Below are 15,027 nucleotides of genomic sequence, written 5' to 3' on the forward strand. Positions count from 1 at the left end.
CAAAAGAACAAAGTCACGACCCGAAACGTTAACTCTGTCTCTCTCTCTCTTCACAAAAGCTGCCGGAGCTGCTAATTATTTGCAGCATTTTCTGTTTTGATTCCATATTTCAATGCTCCGGGTTTGTAGAAACTCTTGTGTGTGAAGGGCGGCTCTGGAAGGGTTTGTGTGGGGAGCTGTGTTTCGCTTCCATTGTTAATAAACGGGTTGAAATTGGCGGTTGCAGAAACTGGAGGTGGAGCTGAAAGATCAGGGGCCGTTCTGTGTGTGTGTGTCAGTCCGGCTCTCTCCTCCCTCCCCGCTCTGTGTTTAATCTTCACTCTGTCTCCTCCCCTCTCTGCTCTCACTCCGCCTTTCTCAGTCAGGTCGGGGCGGGCTGTATAAAAGGAGCCTGAAAGAGTTCCTCTCATATTGTGCAGAGATCTGAGTGAAGAATCATCATGTCTGGCAGAGGGAAAGGAGGCAAAGGACTGGGTAAAGGCGGAGCAAAGCGGCACCGCAAAGTGCTCCGTGATAATATCCAGGGCATCACCAAGCCAGCAATCCGCCGCCTGGCTCGCCGTGGCGGTGTCAAGCGGATCTCGGGTTTGATCTATGAGGAGACTCGCGGGGTGCTGAAGGTTTTCCTGGAGAATGTGATCAGGGATGCGGTCACCTACACTGAACACGCCAAGCGCAAGACGGTCACTGCCATGGATGTGGTGTACGCTCTGAAACGCCAGGGCCGCACTCTCTATGGATTCGGCGGCTGAACAACTGCATCCTTCCTACCGAACACACAACAAAGGCTCTTTTAAGGGCCACTCACCGCTTCACAGAGAGAGCAGTGACCTGGGGACGGGGGATTGGATAGGCTGTTCAGTGTTTGAGATGCATGTTTGTTTTGTTTAGGTTACAGTGCGGGAATCAACGAATTTAACATTTCATTTGGAGCAGCGATGCGGATTGTTTTTGAAATTTAGTGTATTGTCGAAGCAGCCCCCAGTTGACATGTGCCCTCAGTGAAACGCCACATCACTCCTGTTTAATCACCCAGTGTTTGGATAGAGTTTATCAAAGCTTTCTCTGGAATAGCGGAGTTTAGTAGCAGCAGCCGGTGAATCGTTCACTGGAACCAGTCCCAGTTGTGATGCTATTTGCCCCCAGACGGTTGTTTCCTGCACTGAAACTGACAGGCTTTGTGAAACTGATCAGTTTCCGCTCAGTCATTCACAAACCCGCAATTTGAGCCGCTCCAACCCTAGCCTGCTTCTGATTGGCCATCCTCTCCGCATTCGCAGCTCTGAACCAATCGCAGAGCATCGAATGTGAACATTGAGCCAATCATTGGCTTCAACTGTCAACCAGCAGAAATTTTGAATTGGGGGAAATGCCGCCAATTTCAGCGCGGGAAAGGGAATTGAGACAAATTCTTAACTTATTAAAAATAGATTCTCAATTAATATTCTGCTGTAAGATTAGTTTACAAAGAGGTTTCATTTCTGAACATTTGTCCGCCACGGGCGGCAAACGGCTCTATTCAGTAATGTCAAACGGGACAAATATGAAGTCACTCTCTGTGACAAACAACAGACTCAACCCCTTTCACACCGGCTTCAGGGAGACACAGAGAAGGATTTCTGATCCTTTCCCCCGGAAACGGCGGCGAATGTTACAAGCGGCAGGAGAGGGGAAATCTGAATGGGCTGGAGAGTAGAGGGACAGGGATCGAGTGGAACAGCGGGAGATTCTGGGAATGAACAGCCCAGAGAGCGGGGAAAGGGTCTAAAGCACCAAGTGCAGGGAGATAGACTTCAAATCTTCAATATTTCGAGTAATGTTTGTTTTAATAAGGACGGGATAAAGTCTTTTATACAGACGGCTATTTCCTGCATCGAAAACGGCCCAATTTCTGAAAGGCGCGGTTAACAAAACAACTGAACCAATCAGAACCTGAGTTACAGACATTAATTCCCTGGTCAGAGTTTGATTGAAACTTCCTGGGCCAATTCCCGCTGGGGGCGGTTCCTCACAGAGTTTAAGAAGGCGGATGCAGGACAGACAATTTGCGTCTCAGAGATTGTGCTGAATCCGCTCAGAAAATGGCCAGGACCAAGCAGACAGCGCGCAAATCGACCGGAGGGAAAGCTCCTCGCAAACAGCTGGCTACTAAAGCGGCCCGGAAGAGCGCTCCAGCCACGGGCGGAGTGAAGAAGCCTCATCGCTACAGACCCGGCACTGTGGCTCTGAGGGAGATCCGCCGCTACCAGAAATCCACCGAGCTGCTGATCCGCAAACTGCCCTTCCAGCGCCTGGTGCGAGAGATCGCTCAGGACTTCAAGACAGACCTGCGCTTCCAGAGCTCGGCCGTCATGGCCCTGCAGGAGGCCAGCGAGGCTTACCTGGTGGGGCTCTTTGAGGACACCAACCTGTGCGCCATCCACGCCAAGCGAGTCACCATCATGCCCAAAGACATCCAGCTGGCCCGCCGCATCCGCGGGGAACGCGCCTAAACCCCGACTTCACCACGTACAACAACGGCTCTTTTAAGAGCCACCAAATCGGCAAATGAAAGAGCTGCGATCTCCTGTTAACGATTCTAGTGTTTGAATTCCCAGGACAGAATATTCCCAGGACTCCAGTACTGAAACCTCAATGTTGCAATTAACTCTCCGTTGCATTGAGGTCATTCATATCTCCAATCCTTTGATGGTTGGAGTAAAAACGATGCCGTTAACAATTCTACCGCAATTCAATTTTAAAGTGGTTTTATTAAACCTGCGATCATTTCAGTTTCCGAGCAATAATTCCGCAAATCCACTTTCTCCGCACATGTTTCGAGTCGCAGCGAGTGTTGAAAATTGCGTCAATTAGGTTCAGAATATGAAGCATGTCTCAAACAGGAGCCCACTCACACAGATATAGCCATTGCAGAAACGCTTGCACATTCGCATGGACAATAATTAACACTTTTCCAGATAGTGACTGACTTTGAAGACCGATGGGCTGCAGATGAATGTCCTCGCAGATTATCACATTTTAAAGCAATTATATTTGAAATAGGATCATTTATGTTCACTGGGATAGTTTCCCCAATAAACAGCAGCAACTTGCATTAAAATACTGTATGTGTCAATAGTACGGATTGATAGAACAAAGCGGGAAACAGCTGTGCTGTGAATAGCAGTGCAGAAACTGACCGATAGACACCAGGTCGCCCTTTTTCAGATATAATGAGTGGCTCTGAAAAGAGCCTTTGGGTTATCAGATTAAAGAATGGGCGCTTCACTTGCTCTTCGCGGCCCCAGCGCTGCTTTTCTTGGGCAGCAGCACGGCCTGGATATTAGGCAGCACCCCGCCCTGAGCGATGGTCACTCCTCCCAGCAGCTTGTTGAGCTCCTCGTCGTTGCGGACGGCCAGCTGCAGGTGTCTGGGGATGAAAGAACAAAGAACAAAGAACAGTACAGCACAGGAAACAGGCCCTTCGGCCCTCCAAGCCTGTGCCGCTCCTTGGTCCAACTAGACCAATCGTTTGTATCCCTCCATTCCCAGGCTGCTCATGTGACTATCCAGGTAAGTCTTAAACGATGTCAGCGTGCCTGCCTCCACCACCCTACTTGGCAGCGCATTCCAGGCCCCCACCACCCTCTGTGTAAAAAACGTCCCTCTGATGTCTGAGTTATACTTCGCCCCTCTCAGCTTGAGCCCGTGACCCCTCGTGATCGTCACCTCCGACCTGGGAAAAAGCTTCCCACTGTTCACCCTATCTATACCCTTCATAATCTTGTATACCTCTATTAGATCTCCCCTCATTCTCCGTCTTTCCAAGGAGAACAACCCCAGTCTACCCAATCTCTCCTCATAGCTAAGACCCTCCATACCAGGCAACATCCTGGTAAACCTTCTCTGCACTCTCTAATGCCTCCACGTCCTTCTGGTAGTGCGGCGACCAGAACTGGACGCAGTACTCCAAATGCGGCCTAACCAGCGTTCTATACAGCTGCATCATCAGACTCCAGCTGTTATACTCTATACCCCGTCCTAGAAAGGCAAGCATACCATATGCCTTCTTCACCACCTTCTCCACCTGTGTTGCCACCTTCAAGGATTTGTGGACTTGCACACCTAGGTCCCTCTGTGTTTCTATACTCCTGATGACTCTGCCATTTATTGCATAACTCCTCCCTACATTATTTCTTCCAAAATGCATCACTTCGCATTTATCCGGATTAAATTCCATCTGCCACCTCTCCGCCCAATTTTCCAGCCTATCTATATCCTGCTGTATTGCCCAACAATGCTCTTCGCTATCCGCAATTCCAGCCATCTTTGTGTCATCCGCAAACTTGCTGATTACACCAGTTACACCTTCTTCCAAATCATTTATATATATCACAAATAGCAGAGGTCCCAGTACAGAGCCCTGCGGAACACCACTGGTCACAGACCTCCAGCCGGAAAAAGACCCTTCGACCACTACCCTCTGTCTCCTATGGCCAAGCCAGTTCTCCACCCATCGAGCCACTTCTCCTTGTATCCCATGAGCCTTAACCTTCTTAACCAACCTGCCATGTGGGACTTTGTCAAATGCCTTACTGAAATCCATATAGACGACATCCACGGCCCTTCCTTCATCAACCGTTTTTGCCACTTCCTCAAAAAACTCCACCAAATTTGTAAGGCACGACCTCCCTCTTACAAAACCATGCTGTCTGTCACTAATGAGATTGTTCCGTTCTAAATGCACATACATCCTGTCTCTAAGAATCCTCTCCAACAACTTCCCTACCACGGACGTCAAGCTCACCGGCCTATAATTTCCTGGGTTATCCCTGCTACCCTTCTTAAACAACGGGACCACATTCGCTATCCTCCAATCCTCAGGGACCTCACCCGTGTCCAAAGAAGCGACAAAGATTTCCGTCAGAGGCCCAGCAATTTCCTCTCTCGTCTCCCTGAGCAGTCGAGGATAGATGCCATCAGGCCCTGGGGCTTTGTCAGTTATAATGTTCCCTAAAAAACCTAACACTTCCTCTCTTGTAATGGAGATTTTCTCTAACGGGTCAACACCTCCCTCCGAGACACTCCCGGTTAACACGCCCCTCTCCTTCGTGAATACCAATGCAAAGTATTCATTTAGGATCTCCCCTATTCCCTTGGGTTCTAAGCATAATTCCCCTCCTTTGTCCCTGAGAGGTCCGATTTTCTCCCTGACAACTCTTTTGTTCCTAACGTATGAATAGAATGCCTTAGGATTCTCCTTAATCCTGCCTGCCAAGAACATCTCGTGCCCTCTTTTTGCCCTTCTAACTCCCCGTTTGAGATCTTTCCTACTCTCTCTGTATTCCTCCAGAGCTCCATCTGTTTTCAGTTGCCTGGACTTAACGTACGCCTCCCTTTTCATTTTAATCAGATCCTCAATTTCCCTGGTTATCCACGGCTCTCGAATCCTGTCTTTCCTATCTTTCCTTTTTACAGGCACATGCCTATCCTGCAGCCTTATCAATAGTTCCTTAAAAGACTCCCACATGCCAGACGCGGACTTACCCTCGAACATCCTCTCCCAATCAACATCCACCAATTCCTGCCTAATCCGGCTATAGTCAGCCTTCCCCCAATTTAGCACCCTGCCCGTAGGACAGCACTCATCCTTGTCCATTACTATCCTAAAGTTAACAGAGTTGTGGTCACTATTTGCCACATGTTCCCCTACCGAAACTTTGACGACCTGACCGGGCTCATTTCCCAGAACTAGGTCCAGTATAGCCCCCTCTCTAGTCGGGCTATCTACATACTGTTCCAAAGAACCTTCCAGTACGCATTTTACAAATTCCTCCCCGTCCGGTCCCCCAGCTCTAAGCACTTTCCAGTCTGTGCCAGGGAAATTAAAGTCCCCCACTACAACAACCCTATGTTTTCTGCACCTATCCAGAATCTCCTGACATATCCTTTCCTCCACTTCCCGTGGGCTGTTGGGTGGTCCGTAGTACACCCCCAGCATAGTGACTGCACCCTTCCTGTTTCTGAGTTCCACCCACAGGGACTCAGTACATGACCCCTCTAAGTTGTCTACCCTCTGCACCGCGGTAATATGCTCCTTAACTAATATCGCTACTCCCCCACCTTTTTTAGCCCCTCCTCTGTCTCGCCTAAAACACTGATACCCCGGAATATTCAGCTGCCAGTCCTGTCCTTCTTTTAACCAAGTTTCCGTCACCGCAACCACATCCAAATTCCGCACAAGCATTAAGGCCCTAAGTTCGTCTGTTTTACCCGTTACACTCCTCGCATTGAAGCAGATGCACTCCAGACCTCCAGGCCCAGTCAGGTCCTCCTCCTCCAGAGTGCTCCTCTTCTTAGCTCGCCTTGCCCTGGCCCCCAGCTCGACCCCAGCCTCAGTATTTACTGACCTCCTGTTTTGTTCCCCACCCCCCTGCCACAGTAGTTTAAATCCTGCCGAAACACTCGAGCAAAACTCCCAGCCAGGATATTTGCTCCCTTCCAGTTAAGGTGTAACCCATCCTTTCTGTACAGTTGCCATCCTGACTTGAAGATTTCCCAGTTATCTATGAATTTAAAACCCTCCCTCTTGCACCAGTCCTTTAGCCACGCGTTCAACTGTAGAATCTCCCTGTTCCGAGCCTCACTTGCACTAGGCACCGGGAGCAGTCCAGAGATTGCTACACTGGAGGTCTTACTTTTTAGCCTAGCACCCAACTCCCTGAATTTCTCTCGTATGACCCCCCTGCTCTTCCTACCTACATCATTTCCCCCAATGTGTACAATCACATCCGTTTGACTACCTTCCTTTTTAAATATGCTTCCTACCCTCTCGGAGACATCCAGTACCCCGGCACCCGGGAGGCAGACTACCATCCTGGATTCTCGTTCAGTCCCACAGAAGCGCCTGTCCGTGTCTCTAACTATTGCGTCCCCCACAACTATCGCTCTCCTAAACCCCTTCTTTCCCTTCCGGACCCCTGAGCCTGTCTCCGTGGAGGCGATCTGGTCCTCGTGGCTTACCCCTGGAGGGTCATCCCCCTCCACAGAATCCAAAACAATATACCTATTGTGGAGGGGGACAACCACAGGGGATCCCTCCACAGACTGCTCACTCCCTTCCCTTCTCCCATCTGTTGCCCATCCCTTTCTCTTATGGGAGACTGCCACTGGGGTGCTTTCTGGCACATCACCCTTCTGACTATTACCCCTCCTAACCGTGACCCACGTGTTTTCCTTCCGAGACCCTGGTGTCACTACCTGACTATAACTTTTATGATGCGGGTCTTCTTGTTGTCCCGGGCCGCGTTCCCGGCCAGCTCCAGGATTTCAGCGGTCAGATACTCGAGCACAGCAGCCAGATAGACCGGGGCTCCGGCACCCACACGCTCAGCATAGTTGCCCTTTCTCAGGAGCCTGTGAACACGGCCCACCGGGAACTGCAGTCCAGCCCGGGAGGAGCGAGACTTGGCCTTGGCCCGAGCTTTCCCGCCGCCCTTTCCTCTTCCAGACATCTGCACAATCTCACAAACACTTTCACAAAGAATCAGCAATTTCTCCAGCATTGACTGTTCTTATAAACTGACAGCTCCTCTGATTGGCCGCTGCTCTATTCACCTCATTTGCCTATATTCTTCACCAATCAGCTCACTGGAAACAGAAGAGGGCGGGATTTCCCCACATCAACCGGCAGAAGCAGAGAATTTGTCCATTTCCAAAAGCCCGCCAATTTCATTGTGGGAAAGGAGCGAATTCAAATCAATGTCGCCCTTAGTCAGAGATTTCAAATCCCTTCTATTGATTTGCTTTTATTCAGCTCTTCCTGTCACCAATCGCAGGCGCGGCTTTAACATTTTCTTTCAATGTGCTTCATTCTCCTATCGCTTTCTAACTGTTCCGGGCGGGAATCAATCCCTGTTCACAGCATTCCCAGAAGGAAAACACTCCGTTTCGTCTTCAATCAGAACCCACTCTCCTTCACAGGAAACAGGGAGCCGGATCGAGTCCGCACACTGTCCTTATTCCGCTCTGTAATAATCCCACTCCGGAATGTTACCCTGCGGAGAATTACTGTGAATAAAATGATGAATCAATGAACATTTCAGGAATTGAGAGAAGGGACCGTTACCGTGAAAAACAGCCGCGAATGGGGTCATTTTGGAGCTGTGAAAACAACAGAATAATAACAGTTTTCAGCACAAAGCGAAGGCAGTGAGTGAATTCTGGGTCAGTATTTGGTTTACAGGGCAGGAGACACAAACAGCAGTCGAAGTTATTCCATTTTACATTCTAACCTTCGAATAGGAAGGTGCCGGATACAGCTTTTCACAGAGACTGACGATTAGATTTCCTCACCCAAATGTTATTGGAATGATGACCAAATAGGATTCGGGAAAGATTTTTCCCTCCATCCCTTCCATTCTCTGGATTTACACCGGCTGAAAGAACAACGAGAAAAGTTCATAGTGACAGAAACAGATTATCCTTGGGAACACATTTAGTTTGAAACGTCCTTGTGATGTAATCGAGCAGAGTGGTTATGTTTGTGGCGAGATGCAGGAAACTGCAGACGAACAGAGGGCCGTGTTTTTTAAAAATTCATTTGTGGGACATGGGCATCGCTGACTGGCCAGCATTTAATGCACATCCTGAGTTGCCCTTGTTCAGAGGACAGTTGAGAGTCAACCACAGTGCTGTGGCTCTGGAGTCACATGACGGCCGTACCGGGTCAGGACGGCAGATTTCCTCCCTAAAGGAAGTGAACCAGATAGGATTTTCTGACAATCGACAATAGCTTCACGGTCATCAGTAGATTTTTAATTCCAGATATTTTTTTATCAAATTTAAATTCCATAAACTGCCGTGGCAGGATTTGAACCCGGGTCCCCAGAACATTAGCTGAGTTTCTGGATTAATTGCATAGTGATAATACCACTCGGCCATCACCTCCCCCAGTGTACAGATATCATTAACTGGAAGGTGAAGTAATAAAGCTAATAGTCTATGAAGGATTGGAATTTGTGTTACAGTTGGAGAAAACTCTGTTCAGACCCCATTTCGATCACTGTGTTCATCCCAGGAAGATTAGATTGGCCTTGGAGTGGGAGCAGCAGAATTTCACCAGTGATGCCAGACTCAAATGATGAGGACAGATTGCAAAGACTAGTCCTGTAATAACCTGAACATGGAAGATTAAGTGGTGATGTGAGTGAGATGTTTACAGTGAATGATTTGATAGGGTGCAGAGAGATAAACTGTTAGAATGAAAACAGATGGGTGACGGTGAGAGGGGCTGGGAGAAAGCAGTCCGTGCAGGGATCCCCGGTGGTCGTACCCCTTAGCAACAAGTATTCCACTTTGGATACGGTTGAGGGGGATGACATACCAGTGGTGAGCCGCAGTGAGAGGATCTCCAGCACTGTGTCCGTCTCTGTGGCTCGGGAGGGTAAGGGGCAGAGCGGGAGGGCTATAGTAATTGGGGACTCGTTAGTTCGAGGGATAGATAGGAGGTTCTGTGGCAGCAAAAGACACTCACGGATGGTATGTTGCCAACCGGATGCCAAGGTCCGTGACGTCACAGACCGTGTTTTCCGGATTCTGAAGGGGGAGGGGAAACAGTCACAAGTACCATTGGTACCAATGACATAGGTAAGAGAAGGGACAGGGATTTAAAGCAGGAATTTCTGGAGCTGGGCTGGAAGCTGAGAGCCAAGACAAAACATGTGGTCATCTCTGGTACATTGCCGGTGCCACGTGATAGCGAGTTGAGGAACAGGGAGAGAGTGCAGTTAAACATGTGTTTGCAGGGATGGTGTAGGAGGGAGGGTTTCAGATACGTGGATAATTGGAACACATTCTGGGGAAGGTGGGACCTGTACAAACAGGACAGGGTGCACCTGAACCAGAGGGGCACCAATATCCTGGGAGGGAAATTTGTTACGGCTCTTCAGGGGGGTTTAAACTAATTTGTCAGGGGAGTGGGAAAAGGAGTTGTAGTCCAGAAGTCAGTGAGGGTGGTGAGGTATTGGGGAAGGTATCAGGGTCAAGGGTGGGTACCGGTAGACAGGAAGGTGGGTTGAAGTGTGTCTACTTCAATGCAAGGAGCATCCGGAACAAGGTAGATGAACTTGGGGCGTGGATTGGTACTTGGGACTACGATGTTGTGGCCATTACGGAGACGTGGGTAGAACAAGGACAGGAATGGTTGCTGGATGTTCCGGGGTATAGATGTTTCACTAAGTGTAGGGAAGCTGGTAAAAGAGGTGGAGGAGTGGCATTGTTAATCAAGGATAGTTTAACGGCTGCGGAAAGGCACTTCGAGGGGGATCTGTTCACTGAGGTAATATGGGCTGAGGGTAGAAATAGGAAAGGAGCGGTCACGTTGTTAGGAGTTTACTATAGGCCCCCAAATAGTAATAGAGATGTGGAGGAAGAAATTGCTAAGCAGATTATGCATATGTGTGGGGGTCACAGGGTAGTTGTCATGGGGGACTTTAACTTTCCAAATATTGATTGGAACCTTTGTAGGTCAAATAGTTCGGATGGGGCAGTTTTTGTGCAGTGTGTACAGGAGGGTTTCCTGACACAATATGTGGATAGGACGACAAGAGGTGAGGCCACATTGGATTTGGTACTGGGAAATGAACCGGGCCAAGTGTTAGATTTGGTTGTGGGAGAGCACTTTGGAGATAGTGACCACAATTCGGTGTCTTTTGTTTTTGCAATGGCGAGGGATAGGGCCGTACGGCAGGGCAAGTTTTACAATTGGGGGAGAGGTAATTATGATGCGATTAGGCAAGAATTAGGGGGCATAAGCTGGGAACAGAAACTGTCAGGGAAAGGAACTAATGAAAAGTGGAACTTTTTCAAGGAACAAATACTGGATGTCCTTGATAGGTATGTCCCTGTCAGGCAGGGAGGAAATGGCCGAGTGAGGGAACCATGGTTCACGAAAGAGGTGGAATGTCTTGTGAAAAGGAAGAGGGAAGCTTATGTAGGGATGAGGAAACAAGGTTCAGATGGCTCGATTAAGGGTTACAAGTTAGCAAGGAATGAGCTGAAAAAGGGGCTTAGGAGAGCTAGGAGGGGACACAAGAAGTCGTTGGCGGGTTGGATCAAGGAAAACCCCAAGACTTTTTACTCTTATGTGAGGAATATAAGAATGACCAGGGTGAGGTTATGGCCGGTCAAGGACAGTAGTGGGCACTTGTGTATGGAGTCAGTAGAGATAGGCGAGGTGAGGAATGAATACATTTCTTCAGTGTTCACCAAGGAGAGGGGACATGTTTTTGAGGAAGAGAAGGCGTTACAGGCTAATATCACAAATTTGATAGAATTTTTTGAGGAGGTAACTAAGTGTGTTGATGAAGGTAGGGCAGTTGATGTCATATACATGGATTTTAGTAAGGCGTTTGATAAGGTCCCCCATGGTCGGCTTATGATGAAAGTGAGGAGGTGTGGGATAGAGGGAAAATTGGCCGATTGGATAGGTAACTGGCTGTCTGATCGAAGACAGAGGGTGGTGGTCGATGGAAAATTTTCGGATTGGAGGCAGGTTGCTAGCGGAGTGCCGCAGGGATCAGTGCTTGGTCCACTGCTCTTTGTGATTTTTATTAATGACTTAGAGGAGGGGGCTGAAGGGTGGATCAGTAAATTTGCTGATGACACCAAGCTGGGTGGAGTAGTGGATGAGGTGGAGGGGTGTTGTAGGCTGCAAAGAGACATAGATAGGATGCAAAGCTGGGCTGAAAAATGGCAAATGGAGTTTAAACCATAGAAACCCTACAGTGCAGAAGGAGGCCATTCGGCCCATCGAGTCTGCACCGACCACAATCCCACCCAGGCCCTACCCCCACATATTTACCCGCTAATCCCTCTAACCTACGCATCCCAGGACTCTAAGGGGCAATTTTTTACCTGGCCAATCAACCAAACCCGCACATCTTTGGACTGATAAATGTGAGGTGATTCATTTCGGTAGGACTAATTTAAATGTGGATTACAGAGTCAAAGGTAGGGTTCTGAAGACTGTAGAGGAACAGAGAGATCTTGGGGTTCATATCCACAGATCTCTAAAGGTTGCCACTCAAGTGGATAGAGCTGTGAAGAAGGCCTATAGTGTGTTAGCTTTTATTAACAGGGGGTTGGAGTTTAAGAGCCGTGGGGTTATGCTGCAACTGTACAGGACCTTGGTGAGACCACATTTGGAGTATTGTGTGCAGTTCTGGTCACCTCACTATAAGAAGGATGTGGAAGCGCTGGAAAGAGTGCAGAGGAGATTTACCAGGATGCTGCCTGGTTTGGAGGGTAGGTCTTATGAGGAAAGGTTGTGGGAGCTCGGGCTGTTCTCTCTGGAGCGGAGGAGGCTGAGTGGAGACTTAATAGAGGTTTATAAAATGATGAAGGGGATAGATAGAGTGAACGTTCAAAGACTATTTCCTCGGGTGGATGGAGCTATTACAATGGGGCATAACTATAGGGTTCGTGGTGGGAGATACAGGAAGGATATCAGAGGTAGGTTCTTTACGCAGAGAGTGGTTGGGGTGTGGAATGGACTGCCTGCAGTGATAGTGGAGTCAGACACTTTAGGAACATTTAAGCGGTTATTGGATAGGCACATGGAGCACACCAGGATGATGGGGAGTGGGATAGCTTGATCTTGGTTTCAGATAAAGCTCGGCACAACATCGTGGGCTGAAGGGTCTGTTCTGTGCTGTACTGTTCTATGTTAGCTCTAAATGGGGGAACCTCACCATAAAATGAGAGTGAGACATTTCAGGGATAATTTAGACCATAAGATATAAGAATATGGCCACTCGGCCGCTTGAGTCTGCTCTGCCAATGAAGCATAGCTGATATTTTTCTCATCCCCACTGTTCTGCCTTTTGCACACGAAGCGGCAATTTTAGCATGGCCAATCAGCCTAACCTGCACATCATTGGACTGTGGGAGGAAACCGGAGCACCCAGAGGAAACCCATGCAGACACGAGGAGAATGTGCAAACTCCACACAGACAGTGACCCAAGCCAGGAATCGAACCAGGTCCCTGGAGCTGTGAAGCAGCAGTGCTAACCACTGTGCTACCGTGCCGCCCCAATGCCCTACAATTCCAATTTATACCAATCTTACCCATGTAACTGTCTAAATGCTTTTTAAAAGACAAAATTATACCCACCTCTACGACTGCCTCTGGCAGCTCGTTCCAGACACTCACAACTCTGTGTGTGAAAACCCTCTGGTTCTGGGTTCCTAGTCCATGAATCAGAAAAGGCTAATATAGATGTGCAGCAAATAATTAGGAATGCAAATAGAATGTTATTGCTTAATGTGAGGAATTGTCGGGAATTGATGCTTCACTTGAACAAGACGAGGTAAGACCACATCTGGAGGGTTGTATACAGTATTGGTCCCCTTATCGAAAGAAAGATGTAAACACGTTAGAAGCAGTGTAAGTGTGCAATGAATACTCTCTCAATCTATCAGCGTGTGTGCGTGAAGAATCAACTCTCTCAATCTATTACTGTATGGGTGTGGAATTAACTCTCAATCTATTAGTATGAGAGTGTGGAATTAACTCTCTTTCAATCTATTACTGTGTCTCAGTGTGTAATTAACTCTATCTTAATCTAGTGCTGTGTTTGGGTGGAATTAACCTTCTAACAATCTATTACTGTCTGTGTGTGTGGAATTAAAACTCTCTCAATCTAACAGTGTGTGTGGGTGTGGAATTAACTTTCTCTCAATCAGTTGCTGTGTGTCGGTGTGGAATTAACTTTATCTTAATCTATTACTGTGAGAGAGTGTGCAAGTAACACTGACAATCTATTAGTGTGTGGTTAACTCTCTCTCTCTCAGTCTATTACTGTGAGAGAGTGTGGAATTAACTCTCCCTCTCAATCTATTACTGTGTGAGAGTGTGTTGAATTATCTAGCTGACAATATATTACTGTGTGTGTGTGTATGTGGAACTAACTCTCTCTCAATCTATTACTGTGTGAGAGTGTGTGGAATTAACGAGCTGACAATATATTACTGTGTGAGTGTGTGTGTGTGTATGTGTGTGTGTGGAACTAACTCTCAATCTATTACTGTGTGAGTGTGTGTGTGGTGTGTGTGGAACTAACTCTCTCTCAATCTATTACTGTGTGTGTGTGTGGAGTTGACTCTCTCAATCCATTAGTGTGTGAGAGCGGCAATTATAATTGTCTCAATCTACTACTGTGTGTCAGTGTGGCAGAAACTCTCTCTCAATCTATTACTATGTGAGAGTGTGGCAGTAACTCTCTGACAATCTATTACTATGTGAGAGTGCAGAATTATCACTCTCTCAATCTGTTACTGTGTGTAGAATTAATTCTCTCTCAATCTATTAAGGTGTGTGTGTGTGTAATTAACCCTCTGTCAGTCTATTACTGTGTCTGAGTGTCGAATTAACTCTCTCAATATATTAGTGTGTGTGTAGAATTAACTCTCTCACTCTATTACTGTGTGTGAGTGTGGAAATGACTCTCTTCTAATACTTTACCGATTACTGTGCAGAATTAACTCTCTCAATCTATTATTGTATGTGAGTGTGGAATTAACTCTATCCTATTACTGTGTGTGCATGTGTGTGGAATTAACTCTCTCTCAATCTATTCCTCTGTGTGATTGTGGAAGTAGCTCTCTCAATCTATTGCTGTGTGTGAAATCATAGAAATCATAGAAACCCTACAGTGCAGAAGGAGGCCATTCGGCCCATCGAGTCTGCACCGACCACAATCCCACCCAGGCCCTACCCCCACATATTTTACCTGCTAATCCCTCTAACCTACACATCTCTGGACTCTAAGGGGCAATTTTTAACCTGGCCAATCAACCTAACTTGCACATCTTTGGACTGTGGGAGGAAACCGGAGCACCCGGAGGAAACCCACGCAGACACGAGGAGAATGTGCAAACTCCACACAGACAGTGACCCGAGCTGGGAATCGAACCTGGGACCCTGGAGCTGTGAAGCAGCAGTGCTAACCACTGTGCTACCATTGAATTAACTCTCTCGCAATCTA

At 47.8% G+C, this 15,027-nt stretch overlaps 3 protein-coding genes and 1 long non-coding RNA gene across 4 annotated transcripts in view; 2 read left to right on the forward strand and 2 right to left on the reverse strand.

Moving 5' to 3' along the window:
* The window catches only part of LOC144485434 (uncharacterized), a 664,084-nt gene that overhangs the window by 427,822 nt on the left and 221,235 nt on the right, over positions 1-15,027 (reverse strand). The gene's annotated exons all lie outside the window — the stretch shown is intronic.
* On the forward strand, positions 441-752 carry LOC144485406 (histone H4). Its single transcript, XM_078203591.1, has one exon. The coding sequence runs from the start codon at positions 441-443 to the stop codon at positions 750-752; it is 312 nt and encodes a 103-aa protein (XP_078059717.1).
* On the forward strand, positions 2,082-2,492 carry LOC144485437 (histone H3). The gene has a single exon (XM_078203610.1). The coding sequence runs from the start codon at positions 2,082-2,084 to the stop codon at positions 2,490-2,492; it is 411 nt and encodes a 136-aa protein (XP_078059736.1).
* LOC144485414 (histone H2A-like) lies at positions 3,265-7,650 on the reverse strand. The gene is made up of 2 exons (XM_078203596.1): positions 7,259-7,650; positions 3,265-3,419 (listed from the first exon to the last, which is right to left on the reverse strand). The coding sequence occupies exons 1-2, from the start codon at positions 7,542-7,544 to the stop codon at positions 3,265-3,267; spliced, it is 441 nt and encodes a 146-aa protein (XP_078059722.1). The 5' UTR covers positions 7,545-7,650.

The sequence above is a fragment of the Mustelus asterias genome, unplaced genomic scaffold (genome assembly GCF_964213995.1).
Source record: "Mustelus asterias unplaced genomic scaffold, sMusAst1.hap1.1 HAP1_SCAFFOLD_194, whole genome shotgun sequence".
NCBI classification, from domain to species: Eukaryota; Metazoa; Chordata; class Chondrichthyes; order Carcharhiniformes; family Triakidae; genus Mustelus; species Mustelus asterias.